The 23032-nt window shown below is 48.3% G+C and overlaps 1 protein-coding gene across 1 annotated transcript in view; it reads right to left on the minus strand.

The window, feature by feature from the left end:
- The window catches only part of DSTYK (dual serine/threonine and tyrosine protein kinase), a 37176-nt gene that overhangs the window by 13199 nt on the left and 945 nt on the right, over positions 1 to 23032 (minus strand). Inside the window, exons 2-6 of the mRNA XM_064732938.1 lie at positions 12898 to 13910; positions 11184 to 11901; positions 6942 to 7216; positions 4604 to 4687; positions 2668 to 2844 (exon numbers count right to left, since the gene is read on the minus strand). Of these exons, the coding sequence (XP_064589008.1) occupies positions 2668 to 2844; positions 4604 to 4687; positions 6942 to 7216; positions 11184 to 11901; positions 12898 to 13910 (2267 nt within the window). The remainder of the gene's footprint in view (positions 1 to 2667; positions 2845 to 4603; positions 4688 to 6941; positions 7217 to 11183; positions 11902 to 12897; positions 13911 to 23032) is intronic.

A 23032-nucleotide genomic window follows, 5' to 3' on the forward strand; every position in this document is an offset into this window, starting at 1 on the left:
CCATCCCCATTCCCAATCTCCCAGTCGGGTTTTTGCTGCTTCTGCAGTTTAACCCCACATTTCCCTCCCCGTTCCCAATCTCCAAGTCAGGTTTTTGCTGTTTCAGCAGTTTCACCCCATTTTCCCTCCCCATTCCCAATCTCCCAGTCAGGTTTTTGCTGTTTCAGCAGTTCAATCCCCACATTTCCCATCCCCATTCCCAATCTCCCAGTCAGGTTTTTGCAGTTTAATCCCCACATTTCCCATCCCCATTCCCAATCTCCCAGGCAGTTTTTGCAGCTTAAACCCCACATTTTCCCTCCCCATCCCCAATCTCCAGGCAGTTCTTGCAGTTTAACCCCACATTTCCCTCCCCATTCCCAATCTCCCAGTCAGGTTTTTGCAGTTCAAACCCCACATTTCCCATCCCCAATCTCCAGTCAGTTTTTGCAGTTTAACCCCATTTTCCCTCCCCATTCCCAATCTCCCAGGCAGTTTTTGCAGCTTAATCCCCACATTTCCCATCCCCATTCCCAATCTCCCAGTCAGGTTTTTGCTGTTTCTGCAGTTTAACCCCACATTTCCCTCCCCATTCCCAATCTCCCAGTCAGGTTTTTGCAGTTTAATCCCCACATTTCCCATCCCCATTCCCAATCTCCCAGTCAGGTTTTTGCTATTTCTGCAGTTAATCCCCACATTTCCCTCCCCATTCCCAATCTCCCAGTCAGGTTTTTGCAGTTTAACCCCCACATTTCCCTCCCCATTCCCAATCTCCCAGGCAGTTTTTTGCTATTTCTGCAGTTTAACCCCATTTTCCCTCCCCATTCCCAATCTCCCAATCAGTTTTTGCAGCTTAAACCCCACATTTCCCATTCCCAATCTCCCAGTCAGGTTTTTGCAGTTTAAACCCCACATTTCCCATCTCCATTCCCAATCTCCCGGGCAGTTTTTGCAGTTTAAACCCCACATTTCCCATCCCCAATCTCCCAATCAGTTTTTGCAGTTTAAACCCCATATTTCCCATTCCCAATCTCCCAGACAGGTTTTTGCAGTTTAAACCCCACATTTCCCATCCCCATTCCCAATCTCCCAGTCAGGTTTTTGCAGTTTAAACCCCACATTTCCCTCCCCATTCCCAATCTCCCAGGCAGTTTTTGCAGTTTAATCCCCACATTTCCCCTCCCCATTCCCAATCTCCCAGGCAGTTTTTGCAGCTTAAACCCACATTTCCCATTCCCAATCTCCAAGTCGGGTTTTTGCTGTTTCAGCAGTTTCACCCCATTTTCCCTTCCCATTCCCAATCTCCCAGGCAGTTCTTGCAGTTTAACTCCATTTGCCCTCCCCGTTCCCAATCTCCCAGGCAGGTTTTTGCTGCTTCTGCAGTTAATCCCCACATTTCCCAATCTCCCAGTCAGGTTTTTGCAGCTCAATCCCCACATTTTCTCTCCAGGCAGTTTTTGCTGTTTCAGCAGTGTAACCCCACATTTCCCATCCCCATTCCCAATCTCCCAGTCAGTTTTTGCAGTTTAATCCCCACATTTTCCCTCCCCGTTCCCAATCTCCCAGTCAGGTTTTACAGTTTAAACCCCACATTTCCTTCCCCATTCCCAATCTCCCAGTCGGGTTTTTGCTTCTTCTGCAGTTTAAACCCCACATTTCCCATCCCCATTCCCAATCTCCCAGTCAGTTTTTTGCTGTTTCTGCAGTTAATCCCCACATTTTCCCTCCCCATTCCCAATCTCCCGGGTGGTTTCAGCAGTTTCACCCCATTTTCCCATCCCCATCCCCAATCTCCCAGTCAGTTTTTGCAGTTTAATCCCCACATTTTCCCTCCCCATTCCCAATCTCCCAGTCAGTTTTTGCAGTTTAATCCCCACATTTCCCTCCCCATTCCCAATCTCCCGAGCAGTTTTTGCAGCTTAATCCCCACATTTCCCATCTCCATTCCCAATCTCCCGGGCAGTTTTTGCAGCTTAATCCCCACATTTCCCATCCCCATTCCCAATCTCCCAGGCAGTTTTTGCAGTTCAAACCCCCATTTTCCTTCCCATCCCCAATCTCCCAGTCGGTTTTTGCAGTTTAAACCCCACATTTCCCATCCCCATTCCCAATCTCCCAGGCAGTTTTTTGCTATTTCTGCAGTTTAAACCCCACATTTCCCATTCCCAATCTCCCAATCAGTTTTTGCAGTTTAAACTCCACATTTCCCTCCCCATTCCCAATCTCCCAGTCAGTTTTTTGCTGTTTCAGCAGTTCAAACCCCACATTTCCCTCCCCATTCCCAATCTCCCGGGCAGGTTTTTGCAGTTCAAACCCCACATTTCCCTCCCCATTCCCAATCTCCCAGTCGGGTTTTTGCTGCTTCTGCAGTTTAACCCCACATTTCCCATCCCCATTCCCAATCTCCCGGTGGTTTCTGCAGTTTAACCCCATTTTCCCATCCCATCCCCAATCTCCCAGTCAGGTTTTGCAGTTTAATCCCCACATTTCCCTCCCCATTTCCAATCTCCCAGTCAGGTTTTTGCAGTTTAACCCCCACATTTCCCTCCCCATTCCCAATCTCCCAGTCAGGTTTTTGCAGTTTAAACCCCACATTTCCCATCCCCATTCCCAATCTCCCAGTCAGTTTTTGCAGTTTAAACCCCACATTTTCCCTCCCCATCCCCAATCTCCGGGCGGTTTCCGGACCTGGCGCAGGGAGGCGGCGAAGGCCTCGTGGGAGCTGTTGAGGCGCGTGCGGAACTGGCTGCAGATGCTCTTGGCCAGCTTGGAGGCGCTCAGGCTCTCGATGGCGTCCTGGGCCACCTTCCTCTTCCACTCGCTGGTGATGGCCGGGGGGCTGACCCACGTGATCCGCTGGATGATCTGGGAAAAGCACGGAATCACAATTCCAGAGTCATGGAGTCACCAGCTGGGAGAGCTTTGGGATCGTCGGGTTCAACCCAGCGCCAACACCTCAATTAAATCCCAAAAATCAGCCCCCAATCCATGGCACAAACTCCTGGAATCAACCCCAAATCCAAGACACAAATCTCTGTAATCAGCCAAATCCAAGACACAAATCCAAGACACAAATCCAAGACACAAATCCAAGACACAAATCCCTGGAATAAACGTCCTGTCCAAGGCACAGATCCCAAAACTGAGCCCAAATCCAAGGCACAAATCCCAAAAATCTGCCCCAATCCATGGCACAAATGCCAAAAATCTGCCCCAGTCCATGGCACAAACCCCTAGAATAAACCCCAAATCCAAGACACAAATCCCTGGAATAAACCCCAAACCCAAGGCACTGATCCCTGGAATAAATGTCCTGTCCAAGGCACAGATCCCAAAAATGAGCCCAAATCCAAGGCACAAATCCCAAAAATCTGCCCCAATCCATGGCACAAACTCCTAGAATAAACCCCAAATCCAAGACACAAATCCCTGCAATCAGCCCCAAATCCAAGGCACCAATCCCTGGAATAAGCCCCAAATCCAAGGCACTAATCCCTGGAATAAACGTCCTGTCCAAGGCACAGATGCCAAAAATGAGCCCAAATCCAAGGCACAAATCCCAAAAATCTGCCCCAATCCATGGCACAAATCCCTGCAATAAACCCCAAATCCAAGGCACCAATCTCCAGAATCAGCCTGCAGTCCAAGACACAAATCCCAAAAATCAGCCCCAATCCAATGCAAAAATCCCAAAAATCAGCCCCAAATCCAAGGCACAAATCCCAAAAATCAGCCCCAAATCCAAGGCACAAATCCCCAAAAATCAGCCCCAAATCCAAGGCACCAATCCCAAAAATCAGCCCCAAATCCAAGGCACAAATCCCCAAAATCAGCCCCAAATCCAAGGCACCAATACCTGGAATCAACCCCAATCCAGGGCACAAATCCCAAAAATCAGCCCCAAATCCCTGGAATCAGCCCCAATCCAAGGCACCCACATCCAATATTTTTTCAAACACATCCAGGGATGGTGACTCCACCACCTCCCATTCCAGAACTTTATCACTCTTTTAGTAAAATCTTTATCCTAAATCCAACTAAACTTCCTAAATTTGTCCTAAATTTCCTCCTGAAATTCCAGAACTTTATCACTCTTTTAGTAAAATATTTGTCCTAAATCCAACTAAATTTCCTAAATTTGTCCTAAATTTCCTCCCCTGAGCTGGAACTTTATGAACTTTATTCCCTGCTCAGATGGATGAGCAAGAACAAAACTTTTCCTCAAAAAATCCCAGCTCAGAGTGGGAGCAAATCCCAGATTCCTCCTCTTCCCTTCCTGGGACAGGATCCCCTCTGGAATTCTGTGGTTTCTAATGAAGGGTGAGGCAGAGCAATTTAATTACCCACTAATTACAGGAAGTGCTGATTCCAACACTTGGAATTTCACCAATTTGGGAACAGCTCTCCTTGATTTTCCCACCAATATTGTGGAATGAAAATCCTGGAATTCCCAGAATGGTTTGGATTGGAAAGGATTTTAAATTTTATCCCATTCCACCACCCCACAATGCTCCAATCTCCATTCTAGGCATGGAAATCACCAGGAATAAAGTCCCAGAGTGAATTTTTGGGAGCAGCTGAGAGGATTTTTTGCTCCAAAATTCCATTTTTTAAGCATCCACACCTGTTTGATCTGTTCCCACAGCATCCTGGTCACTGTTGAACCCGAGTGGAATGTGACCTCCACGTGATAAGCTGCATTCAGGATCTGGAAAAGCAAAAAAAAAAGAGGGAAAAATGGGAATTCTGCCAGCCAGGAGCATTGCCAGAGCCTGTGAAAATGGAAAAAATTGGGATAGTGCATGAATCACATGGTTAATTGATTTATTGTGTTGTTTCGTGGGAGTTTTTAGGCAGCAATTTGATTATTTTGTACAGATTTAGGAGAAAATTAATTTATTGTGTTATTTCATGAGCATTCTGGGCTGTAATTTGATTATTTTATACAGATTTAAGAGATTATTTATTGTGTTATCTCATATTGATTTATTGTGTTGTTTCATGGGTGCTTTTAGGCTGTAATTTGATTATTTTATACAGCTTTATGAGATAATCAAATTATGGCCTAGAACCACCCATGAAATAATACAATAAATTAATTATTTTATAAAAGCTTGTGATATAATGGATTAATGTGTTTATGAGATAATTGATTTATGTGTTGATATTGCTTTATTCTGTTATCTCATTGGTATTTTATGACCATAAATTTATTATTTTATAGAAATATAGGAAATAATTTGATTATTTTATACAGATTCAGGAGCTAATTGATTTACTGAGCTATGTCATGTGTAATTTGATTATTTTATACAGGTTTCTGAGACAATTGATTTACTATATTATCTCATGTGTGTTTCATAGCTGTAAATTGATTATTTTATACAGATTTGGGAGTTAATGGATTTACTGTGTTATCTCATGTGTGTTTCATAGCTGTAAATTGATTATTTTACACAGATTTGGGAGTTAATGGATTTCCTGTGTTATCTCATGTGGGTTTCATGGCCATAATTTGATTATTTATGCAGATTTAGGAGCTAATTGATATGCTGTATTATCTAATGTGTATTTTATGGCCATAATTTGACCATTTCACCCAAATTCAGGCCCATGGCAGTTCCAGCACCCCAATCCCCACCTGTCTGAGATAGTTGCTGGTGATGTGCACGGATCCATCCCTGGGGTTTCTCCAGAGTTTTTAGGTGGTTTTATGGCCATAATTTGATAATTTTATACAGATTTAGGAGCTAATTTATTATCTCATATGTGTTTTATGACCATAATTTGATAATTTTATACAGATTTAGGAGCTAATTGATTATCTCATACGTGTTTTTATGACCATAATTTGATAATTTTATACAGATTTAGGAGCTAATTTATTATCTCATATGTGTTTTATGACCATGAACTGCTTATTTCACCTAAATTCAGGCCCCTGGCAGTTCTACCACCCCAATCCCCACCTGTCTGAGATAGTTGCTGGTGATGTGCACGGATCCATCCCTTACAGGGTTTCTCCAGAGTTTTTAGGTGCTTTTATGGCCATAATTTGATTATATTTTACGGGTTTATGAGATAATTGATTTACTATGCCATCTCATAGCCATAATTTGACCATTTCATATAAATTCAGGCCTGTGACAGTTCCAGCCCCCCAAATCCCAGCCATTCCAGCCCAATTCCAGACCTGTCTGAGATAGTTGCTGGTGATGTGCACGGATCCATCCCTGGGTTTCTCCAGAGTTTTTAGGTATTTTATGACCACAATTTGACCATTTCACCCAAATTCAGGCCCATGACAGTTCCAGCACCCCAATCCCCACCTGTCTGAGATAGTTGCTGGTGACGTGCAGGAATCCATCCCTGGCTTCTCCAGAATTTTTAGGTATTTTATGACCCTAATTTGACCATGGCCCATGGCAGTTCCAGCACCCCAATCCCCACCTGTTTGAGATAGTTGCTGGTGATGTGCACGGATCCCTCCCTGGGTTTCTCCAGCCCCCGGGGCGGGTGCACGGATCCATCCCTGGGTTTCTCCAGAATTTTTAGGTATTTTATGACCATAATTTGACCATTTCACCTAAATTCAGGCCCATGGCAGTTCCAGCACCCCAATCCCCAGCCATTCCAGACCTGTCTGAGATAGTTGCTGGTGATGTGCACAGAGCCCTCACAGAGTTTCTCCAGAGTTTTTAGGCCACAATTTGATTATTTTATACAGGTTTATATGAGGTAACTGATTTACTGTGTTACCTCATGGCCATAATTTGACCATTTTACCCAAATTCAGGCCCGTGGCAGTTCCACCACCCCAATCCCCACCTGTTTGAGATAGTTGCTGGTGATGTGCACGGATCCATCCCTGGGGTTTCTCCAGAATTTTTAGGTATTTTATGACCCTAATTTGACCATGGCCCATGGCAGTTCCAGCACCCCAAATCCCAGCCATTCCAGACCTGTTTGAGATAGTTGCTGGTGATGTGCACGGATCCCTCCCTGGGTTTCTCCAGCCCCCGGGGCGGGTGCACGGAGCCCTCCCAGGACTCCTCCAGGCTCTTGAGGCAGCGCTCCAGGGTGCCCACGAAGCTCTCCCTCAGGTAATCCACGGAGCTGATCAGCTTGTTGGCCACAGCCTGGTTCAGCCTGGAGATGATCAGCTCCTGGATCTGCTGGATGCAGCGCTTGATGTCCTTGGAGCTGACGGGCTCGCCGCTCTCGGGGATGATGATGTCTGCAGGGAAAGGGGGAAAATCCAGCCTGGAGCTCTGGGGGTGTTGGGAGAACAGTCCTGAGGGGCACACGCTGATCCCAATGGTGTTTAAAATAATGATCTTCTCAATGATGCCAGAATTGCATTGTTATTGTTTTAGACAAGATTATGATCATTTTATTTAAGATTATTGGTTATTATTTTCTCCAAGATTTATTCTCATTTTCTCCAAGATTTATTATCATTTTCTCCAAGATTTATTATAATTTTCTCCAAGATTTATTATGATCATTTTCTCCAAGATTTATTATAATTTTCTCCAAGATTTATTACCATTTTCTCCAAGATTATTATGATCATTTTCTCCAAGATTATTACCATTTTATCCGAGATTTATTAACATTTTCTCCAAGATTATTACCATTTTATCCAAGATTACTATTATTTATCCAATATTACTATTATTTTATATTTATATTTATCTATCTATATATATACTATATATATATACTATATATATATATATACTATATATACTATATATATATACTATATACTATATATATATATGCTATTATTTTATATTTATATTTATCCAATATTACTATTATTTATCCAAGATTACTACTATTTTATCCATGATTATCATCACTATTTTATCCAATATTATCACCACTGTTTTATCCACGATTAGGACCATTTTATCCAATATTATCATCGTTATTTTATCCAATATTACTATAATGATTTTATTGAATATTATTATCATTTTATCCAAGATTATCGATTTTATCCAATATTATTAATGATATTATCCAATATTATTATCACTATTTTATCCAATATTATCACGATTTTATCCAGTATTATCATCATTATTTTATCCAAGCTTATTATAATGATTTTATCCAATATTATGAATTATTTTATCCAGTACTATTATTAATGATTTTATCCATGATTATGACCATTTCATCCACAATTATTTTATCCAAGATTGCTATCACTTCATCCAACAGATCCTACCAAAAACTGGATATTGCCTGATCCCTGATTTTCATCCGTGTTTGGGGTCTGTGTCCATCCAGGAATTGGAGTCCCACTGAATTCCTGGAATTATTGTGGGTCAGTATCTGTTTGATCCCAGATTTGGATTTGTGTTCAGGGCTCTGTGACCATCCAGGAATTGCAGGTTGGAATCTCACTGAAATCCTGAAATTATCCTGGTCAGGATCTGCCTGATCCCAGATTTTGATTTATGTTTAGGGCTCTGTGACCATCCAGGAATTGCAGGTTGGAGTCTCACTGAATTAATGGAATTATCATGGTCAGGATCTGCTTGATCCCAGATTTTGATTCATGTTCAGGGCTCTGTGACCATGCAGGAATTGCAAGTTGGAGCCTCACTGAATCCATAAATTATTGTGGTCAGGATCTGCCTGATCCCAGATTTTGATTTGTGTTTGGGGTTCTGTGACCATCTGGGAATTGCAGGTTGGAATCTCACTGAATTAATGGAATTATCATGGTCAGGATCTGCCTGATCCCAGATTTTGATTTGTGTTTGGGGTTCTGTGACTATCTGGGAATTGCAGGTTGGAGTCTCACTGAATCCATCAATTAATTGTGGTCAGGATCTGCCTGACCCCAGATTCTGATTCATGTTTGGGGTTCTATGACCATCCAGGAATTACAGGTTGGAGTCTCACTGAATTCCTGCAATTATCATGGTCAGGATCTGCCTGATCCCAGATTTTGATTTGTGTTTGGGGTTCTGTGACCATGCAGGAATTACAGGTTGGAATCCCACTAAATTCATCAATTATTGTGGTCAGGATCTGCTTGATCCCTGGATTTTGATTCATGTTCAGGGCTCTGTGACCATGCAGGAATTGCAGGTTGGAGTCCCACTGAATCCATCAATTATTGTGGTCAGGATCTGCCTGATCCCAGATTTTGATTCATGTTCGGGGACTAACTGGGAATTACAGGTTGGAATCCCACTAAGTTCATCAATTATTGTGGTCAGGATCTGCCTGATCCCAGATTTTGATTCATGTTCATCTCATTGAATCCATCAGTGACATGGATTCCAATTATCATGGTCAGGATCTGCCTGATCCCAGATTTTGATTTGTGTTTGGGGTTCTGTGACTATCTGGGAATTGCAGGTTGGAGTCTCACTGAATTCCTGGAATTATCATGGTCAGGATCTGCCTGACCCTTGATTTTGATTCATGTTCAGCATTCTAGGACCACCAGGCAATTGCAAGCTGTAATCTCACTGAATCCATCAGTGACATGGATTCCAATTATTGTGGTCAGGATCTGCCTGATCCCATATTTTGATTTGTGTTTATGGTTCTGTGACCATGCAGGAATTGCAGGTTGGGATCCCACTGAATTAATGGAATTATCATGGTCAGGATCTGCCTGATCCCAGATTTTGATTCATGTTTAGGGCTCTGTGACCATCCAGGAATTACAGGTTGGAGTCTCACTGAATTCCTGGAATTATCATGGTCAGGATCTGCTTGATCCCAGATTCTGATTCATGTTCAGGGCTCTGTGACTATCTGGGAATTGCAGGTTGGAATCCCACTGAATTAATGGAATTACCATGGTCAGTATCTACCTGATCCCACCTTTTGATTCATGTTCAGGGCTCTGTGACCATGCAGGAATTGCAAGTTGGAGCCTCACTGAATCCATCAATTAGTGTGGTCAGGATCTGCCTGATCCCAGATTTTGATTCGTGTTTGGGGTTCTGTGACTATCTGGGAATTGCAGGTTGGAATCTCACTGAATCCATCAATTAGTGTGGTCAGGGTCTGCTTGATCCCATATTTTGATTCATGTTCAGCATTCTGGGACCACCAGGCAATTACAGGCTCAAGTCTCACTGAATTCATGGAATTATCATTAGGACCTGTCCGATCCCAGCTTCTGATTCATGTTCAGGGCTCTGTGACCATCCAGGAATTACAGGTTGGAGTCTCACTGAATTCCTGGAATTATCATGGTCAGGATCTGCCTGATCCCAGCTTCTGATTCATGTTTAGGGTTCTGTGACCATCCAGGAATTACAGGTTGGAGTCTCACTGAATTAATGGAATTATCATGGTCAGGATCTGCCTGATCCCAGATTTTGATTTGTGTTTGGGGTTCTGTGACCATGCAGGAATTACAGGTTGGAATCCCACTGAATTAATGGAATTATCATGGTCAGGATCTGCCTGATCCCAGATTTTGATTTGTGTTTGGGGTTCTGTGACCATCTGGGAATTACAGGTTGGAGTATCACTGAATTCCTGGAATTATCATTAGGATCTGTCCAATCCCTGATTTTGATTCATGTCTGGGGTTCTGTGACCATGCAGGAATTTCAGGTTGGAGCCTCACTGAATCCATCAATTAATTGTGGTCAGGATCTGCCTGATCCCAGATTTTGATTCATGTTTGGGGTTCTGTGACCATCCAGGAATTACAGGTTGGAGTCTCACTGAATTAATGGAATTATCATGGTCAGGATCTGCCTGATCCCAGATTTTGATTTGTGTTTGGGGTTCTGTGACTATCTGGGAATTGCAGGCTGGAGTATCACTGAATTCCTGGAATTATCATGGTCAGGATCTGCCTGATCCCATATTTTGATTTGTGTTTATGGTTCTGTGACCATGCAGGAATTGCAGGTTGGGATCCCACTGAATTAATGGAATTATCATGGTCAGGATCTGCTTGACCCCAGACTCTGATTCATGTTTAGGGCTCTGTGACTATCTGGGAATTGCAGGTTGGAGTCTCACTGAATTAATGGAATTATCATGGTCAGGATCTGCCTGATCCCAGCTTCTGATTCATGTTTAGGGCTCTGTGACCATCCAGGAATCACAGGCTGCAACCCCACCAAACCCCCATGCCAACTTTGCATTTTTCCCACCTCCCCCCTCACCACCAAACCACCCCAAACCCTCCATCTGCCTCTCACCTCTAAACTCCATACTGGCAGCATCCTCCAGCAGCTCCTCCTTCATATTCCCCAGCGTGTCCACGATCATCTCCTTCATCTCCTCCTGCTTGCGGTTGGCGATGCCCATCAGCGACTCGTAGAGCTCGTTCTCCTTCCTGCGCGTGTACTCCAACCTCTTGGGGGTGATCTGCAGGTCCCTCTGCATGTCGAAGGCCTGGTTGATGAAGATGTTGAGGCAGCGCCCGTGAACCTCGCTCAGCCTCGTGGCTGCCTCCACCAGGTGCTGCTGCAGCACCTGCCTGGAGAAGGAGCTCAGCAGCCTCAGCTTCTCCAGCTGCTCCACCAGCATGGAGGAGCCGGGAGCGCCGCAGCCGCAGGGGCTGGAGGGGCTCAGGTACTCCAGATCCAGCAGCTGCAGGTGGAGCTGGGATTTGGTGTCCTTGGGGTGGGTTTTGGTGTCCTTGGGGTGGGGTTTGGTGTCCTTGGGGTGGGGTTTGGTGTCCTTGGGGTGGGGTTTAGGAGAGCTCAGCTGGCAGCCGGCCTCGGGGATTCGCAGGAAGAAGATGGGGAGGGAGAATTTTTGTTTGATTTCCCGAAGTTCTGCCTGGTCCGACGGGGACAGCTGGGGCTCGCTGATGGCAAAGGTGACAACGGGCAGCACCTGGTCCACAAACTCGGCCAGGGTGGACTCAGCTGACTGGAAGCCTCGGCATGGAGCCACCACGATGTCCACTTCCTGGGAAAAAGGAAAAAGGAGGAGGTTTGAGAGTCGTTCACACAGCAAAAAGCTGGAATTCTTCAAAGCAGATCTCTGCAAGGCTGATCCCTAACTCCAAATTCTTCATCTTGGACCAAATCCTGGGAGTTTTAGCCCAGTTTAGGACAAGGCTGATTCCTGGGCAACTCCAAATTCCTTATTTTGGACCAAATGCTTTGGAATTTTAGGACAAAACTTAGGACAAGTGTCCTGGGAAAGAGCCAGCAGGGGAATTTATTGAACAGGACCCTGGCAGTGCCACCCTGAACTCCCCATGGACCAGGGACAGTGGCAGTGCCACCCCAAACTCCCCATGGATCAGGGTAGGGACAATTTGGGAATTATTTTATCAGGCTGTAAATGTCACGCCCCACATGCCAGGGACAGTGGCAGTGCCATCTCAACCTCCCCACAGACCAGGGACAGTGGCAGTGCCATCCCCAGCTCCCTATGGACAATGGCAGTGCCACCCCCAGCACCCCAGGGACAATGGCAGTGCCACCCCCAGCACCCCAGGGACAATGGCAGTGCCACCCCAAGCTCCCCAGGGACAGTGGCAGTGCCACCCCCAGCACCCCAGGGACAATGGCAGTGCCACCCCAAGCTCCCTATGGACAGTGGCAGTGCCACCCCAAGCTCTCCAGGAACAATGGCAGTGCCATCCCCAGCTCCCTATGGACAGTGGCAGTGCCATCCCCAGCTCCCTATGGACAGTGGCAGTGCCACCCCAAGCTCTCCAGGAACAATGGCAGTGCCACCCCCAGCACCCCAGGGACAGTGGCAGTGCCACCCCAAGCTCCCCAGGGACAATGGCAGTGCCACCCCAAGCTCTCCAGGAACAATGGCAGTGCCACCCCCAGCACCCCAGGTACAGTGGCAGTGCCACCCCAAACTCCCCACAGACCAGGGACAGTGACAGTGCCACCCCCAGCTCCCCAGGCACCCTGGCAGTGCCAGGCACGGTGCCACCCTGACCTTGAGCAGCGCACAGGGCAGCACCACCTCCAGCTCTGCCACCCTCTGTGCGGGATCCTCGGCGTCCCCTGGCACCTGCAGGTCCTGCTCGGGGATGGTGTCCCAGTGCCCGCTGTGTGCCACCAGCGCCTGCACCAGCTCGTACTGCCCGGGCAGTGCCAGGCTCAGCCGCGGCCGTGCCCCGTGCGTGAAGCGAACGCGGCGGCGCCGGCACCGCTCCTCAGTGCCAGTGCCAGGGGTGGGCAGCAGCTCCTCAGTGTCTGTGCCAGTCCCAGGGGTGGGCAGCAGCTCCTCAGTGCCAGTCCCAGGGGTGGGCAGCAGCTCCTCAGTGCCAATCCCAGGGGTGGGCAGCAGCTCCTCAGTGCCAGTCCCAGGGATGGGAAGCAGCTCTGTGGTGCCAGCCATGGGCAGCAGTTCCTCAGTGGCAGCCTCAGCAATGGGCAGCAGCTCCTCAGTGACAGTCTCAGGGGTGGGCAGCAGCTCCTCAGTGTCCATGCCAGCCCTGGAGGTGGGCAGCAGCTCCTCGGTGACAGTGCCAGGGGTAGAAAGCAGCTCTGGAGTGCCAGCCCTGGGGGTGGGCATCAGCTCTGGAGTGCCAGCCCCAGGCAGCAGTTCCTTGGTGGCAGTGCCAGCTTCAGGGGTTGAAAGCAGGTCCTTGGTGCCAGTCTCAGTGGCAGGCAGCAGCTCCTTGGTGGAAGTGTCAGCCCGGAGCAGCAATTCCTGGGTGCCAGCTCTGGGCAGCAGTTCCTGGGTGCCAGTCCTAGGGGTGGGCAGCAGTTCCTTGGTGGCAGTGCCAGCCCCAGGCAGCAGTTCCTGGGTGCCCGTCCTGGGGCTGGGCAGCAGCTCCTGGGTGCCAGTGCCAGGGGTGGGCAGCAGCTCCTGGCCCAGCAGGGTGTTGAGCAGGTGCCCCTTGGCACGGCAGTTCTGGCCCAGGATCAGCAGGCACGGCCGCCAGCTCACCGAGCGCTGCAGCTGCTCCTCCTCGTGCCGGGGGAACGACACCGGGCTGGGGCCTGCAAGGGACAGGGAACGGGGATTGACCCTAAAAATGGGGCCTGGAACAGGGATTGATCCTAAACATGGGGCCTGGAACAGGGACAGGGAATGGGGAGTGACCCTAAACATGGGGCCTGGGACAGGGAACGGGGATTGATCCTAAAAATGGGGCCTGGGACAGGGAACGGGGATTGATCCTAAAAATGGGGCCTGGAACAGGGACAGGGAACGGGGATTGATCCTAAAAATGGGGCCTGGAACAGGGACAGGGAACGGGGATTGACCCTAAACATGGGGCCTGGAACAGGGATTGATCCTAAACATGGGGCCTGGAACAGGGATCAGGGGATTGATCCTAAAAATGAGGCCTGGAACAGGGACAGGAATGGGGAGTGACCCTAAACATGGGGCCTGGAACAGGGACAGGGAACGGAGAGTGACCCTAAAAACAGAGCCTGGAACAGGGACAGGGAATAGGGATTGATCCTTAAAATGGGGCCTGGAACAGGGACAGGGAATGGGGAGTGACCCTAAACATGGGGCCTGGGACAGGGACAGGGAACGCAGAGTGACCCTAAAAACAGGGCCTGGAACAGGGACAGGGAATAGGGATTGATCCTTAAAATGGGGCCTGGAACAGGGACAGGGAATGGGGAGTGACCCTAAACATGGGGCCTGGGACAGGGAACAGGGAGTGATCCTAAACATGGGGCCTGGAACAGGGATCAGGGGTTTGACCCTAAACATGGGGCCTGCAACGGGACAGGGAACGGGGAGTGACCCTAAAAATGGGGCCTGGGACAGGGAACGGGGATTGATCCTAAACATGGGGCCTGAAATGGGGACAGGGGTCAGGGATTAATCCTAAAAATGGGGCCTGAAACAGGGATAAGGGCCTGGCCCTAAAAATGGGGCCTGAAACGGGACTGGGGTCAGGGGCTGGGGCCTGAAACGGGACAGGGATCAGGGATTGATCCTAAAAACAGGGCCTGAAGCAGGGAACAGGGGTTTGATCCTAAAAACGGGGCCTGAAACGGGACAGGGAACAGGGATTGATCCTAAAAATGGGGCCTGAAATGGGACAGGGAACGGGGATTGATCCTAAGAACAGGTCCTGCAATGGGACTGGGGTCAGAGGTTTGATCCTAAAAATGGGGCCTGGAACAGGACAGGGATCAGGGGTACAACCCTAAAAATGGGGCCTGAAACAGGACAGGGGTCAGGGATTGATCCTAAAAATGGGGTCTGAAATGGGACAGGGATCAGGGTTTGGCCCTAAAAACAGGGCCTGAAACAGGGATCAGAATCCCCCTAAAAATGGGCCTGAAACTGGGCTCAGCGGTTTAGCCCTAAAAATGGGGCATGAAACAGGACAGGGATCAGGGGTTTGGGCCTAAAAATGGGGCCTGAAATAGGGACAGGGAGAGAGTTTGGCCCTAAAAATGGAGCCTGAAACAGGGACAGGGGTCAGGGATGCAGCCCTAAAAATGGGGCCTAAAATGGGAACAGGAATCAGTGTTTGGCCTAAGAATGGGGCCTGCAACAGGGATCAGGATCCCCCTGAAAATGGGGCCTGAAACGGGACAGGGATCAGGGGCTGGGGTCTGAAACGGAGACAGGGATCAGAGCTTGATCCTAAAAATGAGGCCTACAATGGGACAGGGATCAGAGCTTGATCCTAAAAATGGGGCCTGAAACAGGGATCAGGATCCCCTAAAAATGGGCCTGAAACAGGGCTCAGGGGTTTAGCCCTGAAAATGAGGCCTGGAATGAGACAGGGATCAGGGGCAGGGGTCTGAAACGTGGACAGGGATCATGGTTTGATCCTAAAAATGGGGCCTGAAATGTGGACAAGGATCAGGGTTTAAACCTAAAAATGGGGCCTGAAACAGGACAGGGATCAGGGCTTGGCCCTAAAAATGGGGCAGTGCAGCCCCACAGCCCAGGGGAACACCCCGAGCTGCTGATGGGGGAGGTCCTGCTGTGCCAACACAGGACAAGAATTAATTCAGTTTTGTTACAGGAGCACAGAATCCCAGAGCCTGGAAAGGGATCAGCCCCAGGGAAGGCACTTTGCTGCCAGCCAGAAGGTTCTGGAACAGCCTCAGAGCCCACAAGGTTCCCTCAGAGCCCACAAACCTCCCTCAGAGCCCACAAACATTGCTCACATCCCACAAACCTCCCACAGACCCCACAAATTGCCCTCAGAGCCCACAAATGGCCCTCACACCCTACAAATGTCATTCAGACCCCACAAACCTCCCTCAGACCCTACAAATGTCACTTAGAGTTCACAAATGGCCCTCAGAGCCCACAAATGTTGCTCACATCCCACAGATCCCACAAAGTGCCCTCAGAGCCGACAAACGGCCCTCACACCCTACAAACATCACTCAGACCCCACAAACCTCCCTCAGACCCCATAAACTGCCCTCAGACCCTACAAACCTCCCTCACACCTCACAAACATCACTCAGAGCCCACAAATCTTGCTCACATCCCACAAACCTCCCTCAGACCCCACAAAGTGCCCTCAGAGCCCACAAATGACCCTCAGACCTTACCAATGAACCTGACACCCCACAAACCTCCCTCAGACCCCACAAAGTGCCCTCACACCGTACAAATGTCACTCAGACCCCACAAACATCGCTCAGACTCTACAAAATTCACTCAGATCCTACAAAAATCACTCAGACCCCATAGATTGCCCTCAGAGCCCACAAACCTCCCTCAGACCCTACAAACATCACTCAGAGCCCACAAATGGCCCTCACACCCTACAAAATTCACTCAGAGCCTACAAACAACACTCAGACCCCACAAACCTCCCTCAGGCCTTACAAATATCATTCAGAACCCACAAACGGCCCTCACACCCTACAAATATCACTCAGATCCTACAAACATTGCTCAGACACCACAAACCTCCCTCAGACCTCATAAACGACCCTCAGACCCTACAAATCTCCCTCAGAGCCCACAAACTTCTCCCAAACCCCACAAACCTCTCTCACACCCCACAAATGACCCTCATACCCCACAAACGGCCCTCACACCCCACAAACTTCTCCCAAACCCCACAAACTTCTCCCAAACCCCACAAACCTCCCTCCCACCCCACAAGCATCACCTGGCTGTGCTAATTCAGGCTCAGGGCTCAGTTTAGCTCCTGTTTTCCTTTTTAAAAAAACCCTAAATGCAGCTTTGGCATGAGCTAAATTCAGCATTACCCTCGTGCACAGCACAGAGTGACTCTGACAGCCCCAAAAACACAAATCACAAACAAATCCCTCATCAGGAACACAAAAATCCCAAGAAATGAAATTAAATGGGAAATGGAACAACCAGGCCCTAAAAAAATGCCTGATTTGAGAGGTACAAAGCACCAGGATTGCTCTGATACTGGATTTTATAGGGTTAAAAATTCTGTTTAAAATTTGCTGTTAAAATTCTTTATTTTTTTTCATGAGTCATGTTCTGGCAGCCTGAATTGTGAGGAAAACAAAATCCTCCCCTCCTCACACTCTAAATCCCATTAAAGAGATCCTACAACACATCCCTCTCCTCGCTCTGACAGCTTAATCACTCCAGTTTTAATTAAAATCAGCCAAATTTGAAGCAATTTGTGTAGTTTTAGATTGGTTTAAAGCTCATTTAAAACCCTGCCCAAGCTTTGCCTTCCCCTCAAATCTTTCAGGATTTTGGAGTTTTTCTACCCCAAAATTAAGGAAAAATCCTATTTGTGGATCAGCACTGCCCCACAAAACCCCAAATCTCAAGTTTGGGAATTGTTGAAGGGAGGAATTTCTCTTTGAAATGTGATTTTTTTGGGATTTTTGTTTTCCAAACAAGCCTTTCAAAAGCCACATCAAGTGACCAGAGGGTTGGAAGCTGACCAAGAGCTCACAAAAGATAAAGATCTGAGAAAAAATTCCACAAATTGCACATTTGAGCCTTCATCTGTAGGATGGCTTTGATCTGGGGACATTGCTTGGAGCTTCTGCTGGGATTCAGGATCTGGAGCATGAAAAAAGCAATTCAGGGAGGGCTGAAGAAGTAACAGAGCTCCCTCTCCTCCCTCATGGAAGGAGTGGATCCTTAAATCCAGCAAAAAATATCTCCAAAAATATCTCCTTGGAATTGGTGGATCCTTAAATCCAGCAAAAAATATCTCCTTGGAATTGATGGATCCTTAAATCCAGCAAAAAATATCTCCTTGGAATTGATGGATCCTTAAATCCAGCATAAAATATCTCCTTGGAATTGGTGGATTATTAAATCCAGCAAAAATATCTCCTTGGAATTGATGGATTATTAAATCCAGCAAAAATATCTCCTTGGAATTGGTGGATCCTTAAATCCAGCAAAAATATCTCCTTGGAATTGATGGATCCTTAAATCCAGCAAAAAATATCTCCAAAAATATCTCCTTGGAATTGGTGGATTATTAAATCCAGCATAAAATATCTCCTTGGAATTGGTGGATTATTAAATCCAGCAAAAAATATCTCCAAAAATATCTCCTTGGAATTGGTGGATCCTTAAAATCCAGCAAAAATATCTCCTTGGAATTGGTGGATCCTTAAAATCCAGCAAAAATACCTCCTTATAATTGGTGGATCATTAAATCCAGCAAAAAATATCTCCAGAAATATCTCCTTGGAATTGGTGGATCCTTAAATCCAGCAAAAAATATCTCCTTGGAATTGGTGGATTATTAAATCCAGCAAAAATATCTCCTTGGAATTGGTGGATCCTTAAAATCCAGCAAAAATATCTCCTTGGAATTGGTGGATCCTTAAATCCAGCAAAAAATATCTCCTTGGAATTGGTGGATTATTAAATCCAGCAAAAAATATCTCCAAAAATATCTCCTTGGAATTGGTGGATTATTAAATCCAGCAAAAAATATCTCCTTGGAATTGATGGATTATTAAATCCAGCATAAAATATCTCCTTGGAATTGATGGATTATTAAATCCAGCAAAAATATCTCCTTGGAATTGGTGGATTATTAAATCCAGCAAAAAATATCTCCTTGGAATTGGTGGATCCTTAAATCCAGCAAAAAATATCTCCTTGGAATTGGTGGATCCTTAAAATCCAGCAAAAATACCTCCTTATAATTGGTGGATCCTTAAATCCAGCAAAAAATATCTCCAAAAATATCTCCTTGGAATTGGTGGATCCTTAAATCCAGCAAAAAATATCTCCTTGGAATTGATGGATCCTTAAAATCCAGCAAAATATCTCCTTGGAATTGGTGGATCCTTAAATCCAGTAAAACTATCTCCAAAAATCACTGGGATACAGAAGTTTAAATGAAATGATTGAGGGATTATTTATATGGATGGAGATGGTTTGGGTGGGACCTCAAAGCTCCTCCTGTTCCTGTGCCATGCAGGGACCCCAGGATGCTCCAGCCTGGCTTTGGACACTCCCAGGGATGGAACAGCCCCAGATTCTCTGGGAATTCCATCCCAGCCCCTCCTCATCCTCATAGAGAAGAATTTCTTCCCATATCCCATCTAAACTTTTCCTCATTCCCTTTTCCAGGTGAAAATTTTTCCCTTTCCAGCCTTCTTGGAGCTCCTTTGGCTACTGGGAAACTGCTCCAAAGTCCTGCCAAACCCTCCAGGATTTGTGGTTGAAACACCTTTCCCAAGGTCCTCCCAAATCCATTTTTTTCTCCAGGATCCAGGGTTAAAACTCCTTTCCTGTGATTCCCGTGATCAGCACGGACACAGATCCAGGGTGGGAGGGACTCAGTAAAAAGTGGGATCAGAATTTCCCATTTTTGAGGGATGCAGCCACATTCCTGGGCATGCCAGGGGCTGGAGCTCCATCCCAGCTCCATCCTGGCCCAACCCAATTCAACCCCAGGTCCATCCTGGTCCCATCCCTGATCTATCCCAATTCCATCCCTGCTCCATCCCAGCCCCATCCTTGCTCCACCCTGGTTCCATCTCTGCTCTATCCCAACCCCATTCCAATTCCATCCCAGCTCCATCCTGGCTCCATCCCTATCCTGGTTCAATCCCAGCTCCATCCCTGCTCCATCCCAGCTCCATCCTGGCTCAATTCAACCCCAGCTCCATCCTGGTCCCATCCCTGATCTATCCCAATTCCATCCCTGCTCCATCCCAGCCCCATCCTTGCTCCACCCTGGTTCCATCTCTGCTCTATCCCAACCCCATTCCAATTCCATCCCAGCTCCATCCTGGCTCCATCCCAGCTCCATCCCAGCTCCATCCTGGCTCCATCCCTATCCTGGTTCAATCCCAGCTCCATCCCAGCTCCATCCCAATTCCATCCCTGCCCCATCCTGGTTCAATCCCAGCTCCATCCCTGCTCCATCCCTGCTCCATCCTTGCCCCATCCCCATTCCATCCCAATTCAATCCTGGCCCTATCCCTGCTCCATCCCAATTCTATCCCTGCTCCATCCCTGATCCATCCCAGCTCCATCCCTGCCCCACCCTGGTTCCATCCCAGTCCCATCCCCTGCTCCATCCCAGCCCCATCCCCATTCCATCCCAATTCAATCCTGGCCCTATCCCTGCTCCATCCCTGCTCCATCCCAATTCCATCCCAATTCTATCCTGGCTCCATCCCTGCTCCATCCCAGCCCCATCCCAATTCCACCCCAGCTCTATCCCAGCCCCATCCTCATTCCATCCCAATTCAATCCTGGCCCTATCCCTGTTCCATCCCAATTCTATCCCTGCTCCATCCCAATTCCATCTCTGTTCTATCCTGGCTCCACCCCTGCTCCGTCCCAGCCCCATCCCAATTCCACCCCAGCTCTATCCCAGCCCCATTCCCTACCCTGGCTCCATCCTGACTCCATCTCAGCTCTATCCCTGCCTCATTCCTGCCCCATCCCAATTCCATCCCAATTGCACCCCAGCTCCATCCTGGTTCAATCCTGGCCTCTCCCAATTCCATCCCTGCCCCATCCCAGCTCTACCCTGGTTCCATCCCTGGTTCTACACCAGCCCCATCCCTTCTCCATCCCAATTCCATCCTGGCCCCATCCCATCCCCATGCCAGCCCTATCCCTATCCCTGCTCCATCCCAATTCAATCCCTGCCCCACCCTGACTCCATCCCAGCCCCATCCCTGCTCCATCCCAATTCAATCCTGGCCCTATCCCTGCCCCACCCTGCCCCATCTCAATTCCAGCCCAGCTCCATCCCAGCCCCATCTCTGTCCCATCCCAATTCCACCCAGGCCCCACCCTGGTTCCATCCCAGCCCCATCCCTATCCCAGCTCCACCCTGGCCCCATCCTAGCGCCATTCCAATTCCATCCCTGCCCCATCCCAGCTCCACCCTGGTTCCATCCCAGCCCATCCCAGCTCCATCCCAGCCCCATTCGTGTCCCACCCAGCCCCATCCCAGTTCCATCCCTGCTCAATCCCAATTCCATCCCTGCTCCATCCCAGCTCCATCCTGGCTCCATCCCTATCCCAGTTCAATCCCAGCTCCATCCCTGCTCCATCCCAATTCCATCCCTGCTTCATCCCAATTCAATCCTGGCGTATCCCTGCCCCACCTGCCCTATCTCAATTCCAGCCCAGCTCCATCCCAGCCCATCTCTGCCCATCCCAATTCCATCCTGCCCCATCCTGACTCCATCCCAGCCCCATCCCAATCCAATCCCAATTCCACCCAGGCCCCACCCTGGTTCCATCCCAGCCCCATTCCTGCTCCACCCCAATTCCATCCCTGCCCCACCCTGGTTCTACCCTTGCCCTGTCTCAATTCCATCCCAACTCCATCCCGGCTCTACCCTGGTTCCACCCCAGCCCCATCCCTTCTCCATCCCAATTCCATCCCTGGTTCCATCCCATCCCCATCCCTTCTCCATCCCAATTCCATCCCTGGTTCCACCCCAGCCCCATCCCTTCTCCATCCCTGGTTCCACCCCAGCCCCATCCCTTCTCCATCCCAATTCCATCCCTTCTCCATCCCAATTCCATCCCTGGTTCCACCCCAGCCCCATCCCTTCTCCATCCCAATTCCATCCCTTCTCCATCCCAATTCCATCCCTGGTTCCACCCCAGCCCCATCCCTTCTCCATCCCAATTCCATCCCTGGTTCCATCCCATCCCATCCCGGCCCATGTGACCGCGCTGGCGCTGGAGCGGCGGGGCAGCCCCGGGGCACAGATCCACACATCCTCACATCCACAATCCCATGAATTCCCGGGATCAAAGGAGGCCTGTCTGCCCCGGAACAAGGGCGGCTCTCACCAGGACTCCTCTCCAAACCCACCCAGAGCTCGGCAGAACAACCTCAGCTCGGATTTATGGGATCTGTGGAAGCTCCAAGCTTTTGATTAATTTTTTCTATTTTTTTCCCCATTTTATCCACTGTCCAACCTGCCCTGGGACACTCCCAGGGATGGAGCAGCCATAGATCCTCTGGGAATTCCATCCCAGCCCCTCCCAGGGAAGGATTTATTCCCAAAATCCCATCTCTCCCTGCCCTCTGGCCATTCCCTGTTTGCTGGCACTCCATGCCTTGGAAATATTGGAAATATTCCATTTTTCTCATCAGATCACCCCAAATCCTCCTCTTCTCCATGCAAAAAAATCCCAAATTCCAAACATCACAGGCTCACCTGGCTCTGCCCCTTCCCAAAATCTCCTTCCCCACCCAGCCTGGTGAGAGGAGCAGCAACCACTTCCCAAAATCCTGAGGTGCTCCCAAAACCTTTCCAGCCACAACTGCACAACCCCACAAAGGGAAAAAAACCCCAAATCAGCCCAAAACCACTTTTTTTTTAGACGCAGACAGAAAAACTCAACACTTCAATGTGAAACCAGGATTTGGAGTGCAAGATGAGCAGGTCCAAAAAACCTGGACAAGAATCCCGGACAAGAACCCTGGACAAGAATTCCAGACAAGAACCCTGGACAAGGATCCTGGACAAGGGGCCACGAGAGATGACTCAGGAGCCTTTTGGGGATGAATGAAGAAAACCTTTATGGACACATCACACTGAGCCCCTCTCACGAGACAGTCTCATGGAAACACCAAGTCCTGCCCGTGGCAGCAGAGGTGCCACCCTCAGCTCTGTTTGTCAACAGCAGCAGCTGAGCACAGAGCCCCAGGGACAAACAGGGAACG

The sequence above is a fragment of the Zonotrichia leucophrys genome, chromosome 26 (genome assembly GCF_028769735.1).
Source record: "Zonotrichia leucophrys gambelii isolate GWCS_2022_RI chromosome 26, RI_Zleu_2.0, whole genome shotgun sequence".
Lineage (NCBI taxonomy): Eukaryota > Metazoa > Chordata > Aves > Passeriformes > Passerellidae > Zonotrichia > Zonotrichia leucophrys.